At 43.2% G+C, this 12,431-nt stretch overlaps 2 protein-coding genes across 2 annotated transcripts in view; both read left to right on the plus strand.

Annotated features, from left to right (window-relative positions):
- LOC139130895 (uncharacterized) overlaps positions 1-12,431 on the plus strand; it is a 140,908-nt gene that overhangs the window by 99,736 nt on the left and 28,741 nt on the right. The gene's annotated exons all lie outside the window — the stretch shown is intronic.
- Positions 11,256-12,203, plus strand: LOC139142952 (uncharacterized). The gene has a single exon (XM_070713151.1). The coding sequence runs from the start codon at positions 11,256-11,258 to the stop codon at positions 12,201-12,203; it is 948 nt and encodes a 315-aa protein (XP_070569252.1).

The following is a 12,431-nucleotide window of genomic DNA, read 5'->3' on the forward strand; positions in this document are numbered from 1 at the left end:
TAAAGGGCAATACACAGTAATACAGGAAACACAAATACAGACCCTGTATTTTTGCCTGTATTTACCTGTATATGCACTCTTACAAATACATTGTAAATACAGGTAAAGAAAGGTTAATACAGATTATAAATACAATCTGTATCAATCATGTATTTGCCATGAATTTGTATGGTTTAAATTCATCTATATTCATTCCTGTATTTGGATGTATTTCCATGGCTTGAATTTACCATGTATTATGCCTAGATTTGCCATGAATTTCTTAGCCCCAAAGGAACCTGAGTGAACCGTTTTGCTAAATGGCTTGACGCATTGCAGAATTGAACATTGACAAGGCGTGTGTAGACTTATCTTGCCAAGAGCCTTTAGACAAAAAACGAACATAATAAAAAGTGATGACCGATTGTCAAACTGCTAAAAGCGAAACACAATCTGCCATTTTAGGAATCCAGCTACTTTCAGATAAATGGAGCTAATTTCAGATAAGTGCGAGGTTGTAATATGCCATGGTAACCATAGATTATTGTGTTCTGATACGGAAGTAATGACTGTGATTTTTTTGTTAGATCATCCTAATCGTTCCTTAGTTACAGTCGTCAGTAAACTATCAAAATTTTGTTATCAGTGATCTTTGCCTGATTATTATCATATTTTAAACAGCAGCGGCAATCACGCTAGTGTGCTGCTGGTATGCAGATCGATCTGTGTTGTGCAAGGCAGTGATTGTTTCATGTACAGTAATTGTACAATATGTTTATACGTCATTTGAAACTTGGTCGTCTTGGTTAAATGTACAATTTTCAGTCACTTTTCTTAGGCTTAATGTAGCCATCAAGGTATGGGCAGACCTCCATGGTGTAGCTAAACTGCCGTAAATTGGCTTCACTCGTTACCACTGTTTGGGGGTAGGTCCGGATGCATGCCAACCGTCCTTTTTCACAATATAGACTCATAGCTTGCATTGTTCATCCACGTTCATCACATTATATTTTTGAGCCAGACAGTCTTGGAATTTGGAGCATAGATCGGCAGAATGAGGTATAATGTACATGGAAAGTCTAGCAGATAATCTCTTCAGTGATTGGAGATGTGATCACGGACGTAAAAAATGAGGGTTGACTTAGGCATTGATGTAAAAAGAGATGTTTGGGGTCGAGATGACTGTGACTTGGTCACCTTGTCCCAAACCAATGTACCAAGCCACAGTCCCTCCACCCACGGACGGTGACCAAGCCTTGCTTCTGTGATCATCATTGGCTGTCATAGTTTCACAGGTTTATACTCTCATAGTTTTTACATTTTTACAGAGCCGTTGTCGGTATTATGTATGAGAAATGTAATGCCATAAAGACCATGCCACAATCTATTCACTCTGTCAAATTATTTCACCATGTACTGAAAGAATTTTGTCATTAAAAAACGAAGAGAATATATCTGTTTGGCAGGACAGGGATTCACTGGCAGTCCGGGGAAATTGTTAAACCAGGCACGATACACGTGAGTGTATGTCACAGTCCCGTGTGTATGGAGGTAAAAAGCGACCACGCTGATCAAAAATGTTTTAAGGCTCTATTGGAAAGAAAATACACATTTCCCAATACAGATTTGTATTCTATTGCTGTAATGTGTTTTATACTGTGTCAACCTCAGACCATATTTTGATATGCCTCTAGACATGCAGTCTGCACTGTGTGTGTGGGAAAAACACCTTGCCACCTAATTTACCATTCTCCCTATTATAATCAATGTATTGTTTTTATTCAACAGCTACCTGTTGGATAAGCGCCCGCTAATTGACTAATCTGTTGACACAAGTAGGTGTTTGACAAGCCCGCAGCCTCCGTACAGGCCCTGGCACAAACCACTTTTTGTCAGTGGGCTGAGGCCAAACAAAAAAAATTGTGCTGTTCCGATAACCCGACCTGCGCTATTTTTACCTGCCGACCCTAAACTTTTTAGAGCTACGTAAACACGGAAGTAAAAGAAAGACAGAAAAAATCCATAAATCACGCATTCGTTTCTTGGCATTTGATTTTTGCTTGAACACAGATGAAATGTTGTGGCCAGTGTTTGACCGCCCTGAACCCCTGAATATGCATGAAATTCATTTTTTGCCTAACCAACCAGGTCAACACCAACTCACAGCATAGACAACAGCAGGCTCACAACAGTGACAACCAAACTTTATTAAAATGGCCCTGGCAAAAATGTCACCGGTCATGAGTTTGGTGCTATTACCCCAGCCTCACACCGTCCACTGTAAAGGCTAAAGTGACCCAAATCAACGCAATATTATATAAATTGTGGTTTCGATGTTGTTAGCACACGGCGGTTAGTCCGCACATAGACCCTCGAGGGTCTATGGTCCGCAGGGAGGTTTCGAAGCCACATGCACATCCATTTCATGCCAGTTTTGTTTGTCGGACCGTACGCTTGTTCAGCTGCCTGTCTCAAGACTGAAAATTGGACATGTGCTGGACGCAATTCAGTTGTTCTTTAATTGCCAAATTGCGGGTTAAAAACCTAGCGTTGTCAATGTGTACGGGATCTATATATAACCGTAAAAACCCATATAATTCGAACACAAAAATGATTATGATTTTAAATTGTCGGATCGAATTTGAAAGGAAATCAAAACTGCCGAAATAATGGTCGAATTAATAGACGAGACGATTGTGAAATTTTACATGAAACATGTTTTATTTGTAGACTGCTTCAAAGGATGGCTGAATTTTTGGTGCCCCGACATCGACAAATGGTCGTCATTCAGTAGTTCTATGCTGTACGTCCCAATTGGACAAGTTGTGTCGGCCCTTGAAAATAAACAGTAAATAGAAAATAAATAGTAACTCGTGACAGGCAGGTAATATGAGATATATGAGACGTACAGTGCATTATCTACGTCTATCAAATAATAATAAAATGACATCACCGATCGTAAGAAACGCGATGTTGAAGAACATTTTAACAGTCTGGGAAGACCAGTGCGACCATTTTCCTGTGAGTATTCTAAGTTTGAAAACTTGCGAAACCAACATCAGAAGACTTCAACTTTTTGGCTGTGTTCTACATGAAGGCGCGACTTTGCACAATTTTTAAATATCCGATATTTACAATCTAGTATCGAAGTTTGACATATCGACGATTTCGGGACTAGTATCGATACTAGACGATGTGACTAGAATGAACTGCGGTTGTCCCATGGGAAGCCGGATCTGTGAAATCTCCGATATTTACCCGATATTTATCGGCGATTTGGTGACTCTAATATCGATACTAGACGATACTAGATTCAGTCAAATCGGAAGTAAATATCCGATATCACCAACTCACGGTTCAATCTAAGTTCGATATTGTAGAGTCTAGTAGTCGTAAATATCGGATATCATATAAAAGTGCAATGTCGCGGTGTCCTCGTGTTCTACGCATGTTGTAATGTCAGTCAAATTTCAGGAAAGTATCCGTTCGTGATCCGTACAGCGTAATTGTGCAACCCGACGGCGATTTCCGAAAGAACATGATCGGTTCGTGGAAGCGTAAAATCTCTCTCTCTCTCTCTCTCTCTCTCTCTCTCTCTCTCTCTCTCTCTCTCTCTCTCTCTCTCTCTCTCTCTCTCTCTCTCTCTCCTCTCCTCTCTCTCTCTCTCTCTCTCTCTCTCTCTTCTCTCTCTCTCTCGGTCTAGCCGTTTCGATGTTTTGATTTGTCGACATTTATTTCGGGTTCGCAGTCACCACTGTATGTATATGTCCATTTCCGATAACGGGTATGGTCTCTGTCGTCACTTTAGTGATTTATTCCTGCCGTGCTTGATATCAGACACTTAGAACAGGAACAACGCTGGTAATATTGCGTCTTTAGTCTTGAAAGCCAGTAAAATTCGTAACTGATGACATGTCAAAGCATGGAGCAAGTTATCACCATTGAAAGTGTATAAACTTAAACGCACGGGCAAGTTCACATTGAATGGCAATATTAATTTTTACCGCTGAGAATGTGTACGACAGTAAGAATGAAACATGACGGAGCAATGATACCGACTTCAGAAAAACAGCGTGATTTTTTTCATCGCAACAGCACGCAAGAGTGAGTTGTAGAAATATTACAACCTTGTAGGCTTGTTTGGTCCCCAAGACTAAAACAATATAACGTTGACTATCCTCTATGTAATCAAGATGCACCTGACGTCATTTCGTGATTGTTTTACTGGAGGTCCACATATCTTTCTCTCACGACTTTGACTGACATGTATACCGGTACTTGGGTTGATAATGTTGTTGTGCTGTACTGTTTTTGACCAGTACAATAACTGTGTAACATGACTTTTGCCGACAACTTTTGGATTACAGATGGGTGTGATTGCTATTAATTTGAATGCAAAACATTCGAATATTTGAAACTCGATATAACTAGCTATACCGGACGAAAGTTATGAACCAGGACAGTAGCATTGATCAAGCCCGGATTTTGCATGGTAGCTTTGGAAACAGGTGATTCTTTCTCAGAAAACATGTGATGAATTACTTACTTCCCCTTTGGGCTTAGACTTTCGCCGTCTCGCTCCTACTCATCAACAAGATCGTTCAGTTATGTGAATCTGTAATTTGTCGTGAATTACATTATTGATTTATATTTTATTGCAATATGTTATTATTATTGTTTACATTGTTATTCAGTCATTTCCTGTTCAAACCAGTTGTCTTCTTGTATTACACGCGTTCCTGTGGGAAACTGATACAAACTTTATGGACCAGGCCATTCTAGCCAATCACAACGCAGCCCGCTAAATTGTTTTGTCCTACAGAGCCTCTATAAGCACGTACGCATGCCATGTATTTTTGGGCACTGTGCTGTCAGCGTGAGCGTGAGCGAGAGAGCACATGTAAGTCATGTAACAGTACTGCAGTCAATAAACGTGCGTTCCCAGTTACAGTTCAGCCAAGTGTCATTGTCTTGTATCGTCACCCACTCATTGCTGTGAAACAAACCCCCTTCCATTGTGGCTCACCCACAATTTGGTGCCGAGACCAGGATCACAGCTAACCATGCCGACCTTACAAGCTCTACTGAAAAGACGAGAAAAGGCGAAATTCCTTCTCATCGGACATCTGGAACCGATAGAAGATCTCATCAGACGACATGACACTACCACAACCAAATCGAAGGATTACCACGAAATCATCACTGGGAAACCCACACTCGATCGGAAACTTGAAAACCTACTGACTGTCTGTCAAGAACTGTACGATCAATTAGACATTACTCATGCAGAATTCGGAACTACCGCCGATCTCGAAAGAGATATCTCCGCCCGATGCTCAAGCGTCGCCGTATTCATTGACACAATCAAAGCTACTGAACAGGTACGTGTCACCACTCCCGCACAAGTCAACACCATTGATACCTCGCAACAACCGATTCCCACGCAACAAAATCGACCAGCTACTCCATACAAGACTATACAACTACCAAAATTGGAAATCCCGATCTTCTATGGAGACTACAGACAGTGGAATCAATTTTTCGATAACTTCCGGTCCGCCATCGATGACAACGAACATTTGTCAGACGTACAGAAATTTGTATACTTGCGCAGTTTCCTCGGAGGTGAAGCCAAACGTACTATCGATGGATTCGCGACCACCGACGCAAATTATGCTACCGCTGTCAAACTACTGAAAGAAAGGTATGGTCGAACTCAACTCATTATCAACGCACATATGAGATATTTGTGGGAACAGCCGCCCCCTTCGAACAATCCAGAAAGTTTGCGACAATTTCACGATGAACTGGAAACACGATTCGCGAACTGAACGTCATGGGAAAGAATGAAAACGACTTCGGCGAGCTACTCATCCCGATGCTACTCGAGAAATTACCCAAGGAATTTCAAATGCAACTTGCACGCGGTCGCGACGACGATTCGTGGACTCTATCGGAATTAACCAAAGCCATGACCAAGGAAATTCGCGTATTATCAGTCGGAAATAACTCTTGGATTTGTCTACGGTTGATGGAGATACTACCCCCACGGTTTCTGCGTTCTACACAAAAACTGCTCGCGGATCTAACCACGCTACCACTGGATTTAACAGCCGAAAATCGCATAATACTGCTCCCGCGAAACGATCGCCACCTACTCAAAGAAAATGCGCGTTCTGTAGCGGACAACATTCTCCGAACAATTGTATCGAGATCTCCGAACTTAGTCAGAGACTGGAAATTGTCAAACGCGATCACTTATGCTTCAACTGTCTAGGTAAACATTCTGCGAACTATTGTAAATCCAGATTCACTTGCCGTGTGTGTAAACAGCGACATCATACCGCCCTACATGATGACAGCAAGGTACGTTCAAGCTCTCCAAACTCGCGCTCGGACTCAAAAGCTAACCAGGCGAGCGTCAACTTCACACACGCGTCACGTGATTCGACCTCTACGGAACATCCGTCTCCTCCTCGCCGCATACTGTTGAAGACTGCGAAAATCCGCGCAAGTTACAGAGGTAAAGAAGCCATCGCCAACGTACTTTTCGATGAAGGCGCCGACCGATCATTCGTTACCAAGCGATTTGCCAAATCACTCAACGCAAATGTGCATAACACTGAACTTTTGAAACTGAAATCGTTCAACAACTCGCAAGCCGACTACACGTCCGTTCCTGCTACATCACTACAACTACACACGCGATACGGCAAACGCGTACTCATCGACCTCTTGTGTGTAGAGGAAATATCGGACAATTTGGACAATAATGTAACTTCTGAAATCGCGAATCTACGATACTTGCAAGGACTCCCACTCGCTCATCCCATTTCTGACGAGTCTGTAATATCGATCGACATATTAATCGGCGCAGATCGTTATTGGGATTTCATCGGTAATCGCGTTGTTCGCGGACCGGGACCAACAGCTGTGAGCTCATCATTTGGATTTCTACTATCTGGACCACTACGTCACGGAAAACCGCGTTCGACTCAAGCACAGACATTTCACATCACTACCCTGTCTCCTGACGACGAACTTCTGGACAGAAACGTCGCTTCGTACTGGGATCTGGAATCGATTGGGATTCGCGATACAATGAACAGTCCCCTAGAGAAATCTACGCCCGACGAACAATTCAAACAATACGCTACAAATTGTTTGACCGAAGAAAACAGTAGATTCACAGCTAAACTGCCTTGGAAATCGAGTCATGATCCACTACCCACGAACTATGACATTGCTCGCAACAGAACACGTCACATGATCCAGAAATTACCACGTGACATTGTTTACATGTACGATAGAATCATCTCGGAACAGCTGGAGTCTAACTACATCGAACAAGTGAATGAAGATGATAACACAGAAGGACATTATCTTCCGCACAGAGCCGTGAAACGCGACAGCGACACCACGCCAATACGCGTCGTCTACGATTGCAGCGCAACAGGTGGACTAGGTCAACCTAGCTGTGGGTCCATAGCTGTGGTGTTTTCAGACGGGATTCATGCCTTTTACGGGCTGGTTTTGACTTTTACGATTTTAACCCCGCCACCACAGCTATGGGATATTCCATAGACTAGCGTCCAAATCCGCCGCAAGCACCCTTTGCGCAAGTTTGCTCGACGATCTTTCGAAAAATTTTCCATCCAAATTACGAATTGCCAACACTCATCGACAGCTTGCAGTGTTCTCCCCAGGATGTTTTTACAAGAGGGCGAAGACGTGGTGCGAAGCACCACAAGCGACCGCGTAAGCGGTCGCGGGGGGAGGTCAGGAGGGGGGTGTCAAAAACTGAGATTAAAATGGTGTTATTTGGTGGCACTTGGGGAGTATTTTTTCAGATTTTTTTCGTATAAAAAACTCAAAGGAAAAGAAATCTGAGACAGTGTTCCATAACTTTATTCAAGTTCACTGATTTCAATGAAGATGACAGTTTTTGAAAATGAAAACATAGCGACAGACCCCGGCGACAGACATACATTTATTCATCGATGTCAAAATTATCACCATAGGCCTATGCTCATAGGGGGTCCAATCTCCGATGATGACGATGATGATGATTAAATATTTAAAAATGAAGATAAATAAACATATATTTGGACTCAGTAAATTTGTTGTTATTGTTGTTGTTATTGTTATTGTTGTTGTCGTTGTTGATACTATTTGCAGAAAAGAACAAAGTATGCGCTGCAAATTTCAACACAGCCTAACTATACATGTGCGTCGCAAATTCAATACAGCCTAACTATACATGTGCGTTGCAAATTCAATACAGCCTAACTATACATGTGCGTTGCTGCCTAACTATACATGTGCGTTGCAAATTCAATACAGCCTAACATTACCCAAGGGGTGTCACTTCATTGCCACACACTTTTTTTCGATCGCCAAAAATGCACCTAGCATGCATCGAAATCGGTAAAATTCGACGTAGGGTCAAAGCACATTAGTCCTTCTCAATAATACTCCAACATTTTTACCTCTTACCGATGAAAAGTCGAGAAATCAGCAAGTTTTTCAGCGTATCTGGACGTCTCTTACATTTCAGATTTAAAAGGCGAGGCAGTGTATTGAGTCACGTGGGCGCTTTTCAAATCGAACCAATAGCAGAGCTGAATGGACCAGCGTGAAAACCCGGAGGCAACGTAAGTTTCTCACATCTTTGGAAAGAACGATCTCTTGCTGCGGGTGAACTGGAACTGTTAAAGTTACCAGAATTTCGTATGCAGACGCACGCAGACAGTGTCACCCATAGTCTTCCAAAGACGTGAGAAACTTACGTTACTGCCGGTTTTCACGCTGGGCCCATTCGTTCAGTACGGGCTCTGACCCTACATCGAATTTTACCGCTCTCGATGCTTGCTGGGTGCATTTTGGCGAGCTCTGCTATTGGTTCGATTTGAAAAGCGCCCACGTGACTCAATACACTGCCGCGCCTTTTAAATCTGAAATGTAAGAGACGTCCAGATACGCTGAAAAACTTGCTGATTTCTCGACTTTTCATCGGTAAGAGGTAAAAATGTTGGAGTATTATTGAGAAGGACTAATGTGCTTTGACCCTACGTCGAATTTTACCGATTTCGATGCATGCTAGGTGCATTTTTGGCGATCGAAAAAAAGTGTGTGGCAATGAAGTGACACCCCTTGGGTAATGTTAGGCTGTATTGAATTTGCAACGCACATGTATAGTTAGGCAGCAACGCACATGTATAGTTAGGCTGTATTGAATTTGCAACGCACATGTATAGTTAGGCTGTATTGAATTTGCGACGCACATGTATAGTTAGGCTGTGTTGAAATTTGCAGCGCATACTTTGTTCTTTTCTGCAAATAGTATCAACAACGACAACAACAATAACAACAACAATAACAACAAATTTACTGAGTCCAAATATATGTTTATTTATCTTCATTTTTAAATATTTAATCATCATCATCGTCATCATCGGAGATTGGACCCCCTATGCTATGCTATGTGTTCTCAGCCTGATACACGTACACGTCCGACCGAGCCTAAAAATAGGTCGTTTTGCTTTGGGAAGGAATACACAAGCGAAATTCTAACCTCCTATAAAAACTTCAGAGTACTCTGCTGTCCTTGGTTACCCTCAAGCTCCTAGGCATGTTTACTCAGCTAAGTCGGTTACCTAATGCACGGTCCCTATGGAGGGACCGTGGCTAACGTTACGGCCTGTGCCATACAAATATGGCTGCCATCAATGAGTTGCACATGGGCTTATGATCTCGGATGACATCACAAACTCGCGAGATTTGCAAGATCGATGAGAATTACGTTTGCAGCCTGCAGGATCGACGTTCACGCTTGCATTTTGCTTGTAAATCACTGTCAACTTTTTTCCCCGTACATTTTATTGTTTTATTTTTCAAAAAAATAAATCTTTTTCATTTCTGGCAAGGGGGCGCTCGGAATTTACAAGAGGGCGCCACGCCCCTGCTACCTTATTCAGGGAGAACACTGGCTTGGTTATTAGGGACTCACCAGACCAGAAATCCGCTCAAAATTCACTGAAATATCGCCTTTTTTCTAAGTTTGCGCGACATGACTACACGGAGACCGCCATTTTGCTAGCGTAAAACTGTTGGTCGAGGATCCCTGCAGTACGTCACTACAGTGACGTAGCGGTGACCTCTCAACTTCTGAACACAAACTAACTTACGGCCAGCATCCGCGCGGCGCGCCACGAATAATCATAGATCCTAGGACTGAACTTTTTTCCCCCCAAGTAAAAGTTTGGTTTCAGTTTTGTGAGACTGGGAATGTCCATAAGACGAACGATGGTCATCGATATCACACGATGAATCTCTCAGTTTGTGTTTAGAAGTTGAGAGGTCACGGCCCTACGTCACTGTAGTGACGTACTGCAGGGATCCTCGACCAACAGTTTTTACGCTAGCAAAATGGCGGTCTCCGTGTAGTCATGTCGCGCAAACTTAGAAAAAAGGCGATATTTCAGTGAATTTTGAGCGGATTTCTGGTCTGGTGAGTCCCTAATAACCAAGCTGTCGATGAGTGTTGGCAATTTGTAATTTGGATGGAAAATTTTTCGAAAGATCGTCGAGCAAACTTGCGCAAAGGGTGCTTGCGGCGGATTTGGACGCTAGTCTATGGAATATCCCATAGCTGTGGTGGCGGGGTTAAAATCGTAAAAGTCAAAACCAGCCCGTAAAAGGCATGAATCCCGTCTGAAAACACCACAGCTATGGACCCACAGCTAAGGTCACCCAGCTTAAACGACTGCCTCGACACCGGTCCATCACTTCTGAACAATTTAACAGCAATCCTACTACGCTTTCGCTCTAATCCGGTCGCATTGACAAGCGATATTGAGAAAGCATTCTTACAAATACGCCTGCACCCCAATGATCGCAAATACACCAAGTTCTTATGGCTGTCAGATGTGAACGACGTAAACAGTGACTTTGTAACTTATCAGTTCAGTTCTGTGCTATTTGGAGCAACATGTAGCCCATTCATCCTGAACACAACCATCAAAACATTGGTAAATGACAATACTGACTTGCCAGCTGCAACTGCAAATAATCTACGCGACGATATGTACGTGGATGACGTCATAACCGGATGTCGCGATACCTCTGAAGCCTCACAATTCTATGAAGACTCGAACAAACTATTTGCTACTCGCGGTTTTAATCTTTGATCATGGTGCTCGAACGACCCATCTATTCAACAAATCGCCGCCAAGGACAACAAATTGAAAAGTTCCTGCACCACCGGAACACTCGGTATGAAATGGGACGCCAACAGAGACTCGCTCCATTTCAAACAGCTTGATTCGCCTCAAATCGGCTCGCTCACTACGAAACGCAACGTTGTCAGTTACTCAGCCAGTTTGTATGACCCGCTCGGACTCTTGTCACCAGTACATATTCGTGCAAAACTACTTATACAGAAACTATGGCAACTCGACCACCAATGGGACACACCTATTTCCGCTGAATTGCGCAACACATGGTCAACAATCGCCAATGACCTTAAAGAGGTCACCAGCATCAATATTGCACGACGCTACTTTCCACATGACAACTCAGAGTCTGACGTTGAGATACACGCCTTCGCCGACGCATCCGACAAGGCCTATGGAAGCGCCGTCTACATCAAGTCAGGGGATCACACTACGCTTGTTATGGCAAAGACGCGCGTCGCGCCGATCAACAAACAATCACAAACACTACCCCTGTTGGAACTCATGGCCGCGGTAATTGCTACAAGACTCAGTAAATTCGTTACCTCAGCCCTATCAACGAAGTATAATATTCTACGTAACGTGTTGTGGTCAGACTCACAAATCGCGCTCCATTGGATTAACGCGCGCGGTAAACCAGACGTATTCACAACAAATCGCGTAAAGGAAATTAATAGCTTCACGCAAACCTACAAGTACGTCCCTACAGCTCACAACCCCGCAGATTTACTGACTCGCGGAATAACTCCTGATGAACTACGCAACTCCTCACTGTGGTGGGAAGGCCCTGCTTGGCTGAAAAACAACGATAGCTGGCCCGTATGTGAACTGTTTGATTCTGAATCTGAAGCGAACATTACAGCTAATCACGTCTCCTTGGCAACGTCTCCTCCAGTGGAACCAGTTCACGGATCACTACCCACTGTCTACGCGAAACAAGATACCGCGCGCGTCTACTGCGGACGTCACTACAGACAAACACCAGTATAATCACGACATTCCTGTCGGCATACAGTATGCCATGGACATCAACCAATACCGCGATTACAACCACTTGCTACGCGTATCTGCCTACGTCCTACGCTTCGTACGTCTGCTGAAGAACAAGGAAAAATGCAAACAAACATTACCTTCAGCTACCGAACTCAACAACGCTGAAGTAATGTGGATAGCTCATGTCCAACGCGAATACTATGCGGACACTATCACTTCGCTCAG

The sequence above is a fragment of the Ptychodera flava genome, chromosome 1, assembly GCF_041260155.1.
Source record: "Ptychodera flava strain L36383 chromosome 1, AS_Pfla_20210202, whole genome shotgun sequence".
In the NCBI taxonomy this organism is placed as follows: Eukaryota; Metazoa; Hemichordata; class Enteropneusta; family Ptychoderidae; genus Ptychodera; species Ptychodera flava.

Bases quoted from the DNA above. Each gene is read 5' to 3' on its own strand.
- LOC139142952 (XM_070713151.1), top strand. From the start codon at position 11,256: ATGAAATGGGACGCCAACAGAGACTCGCTCCATTTCAAACAGCTTGAT.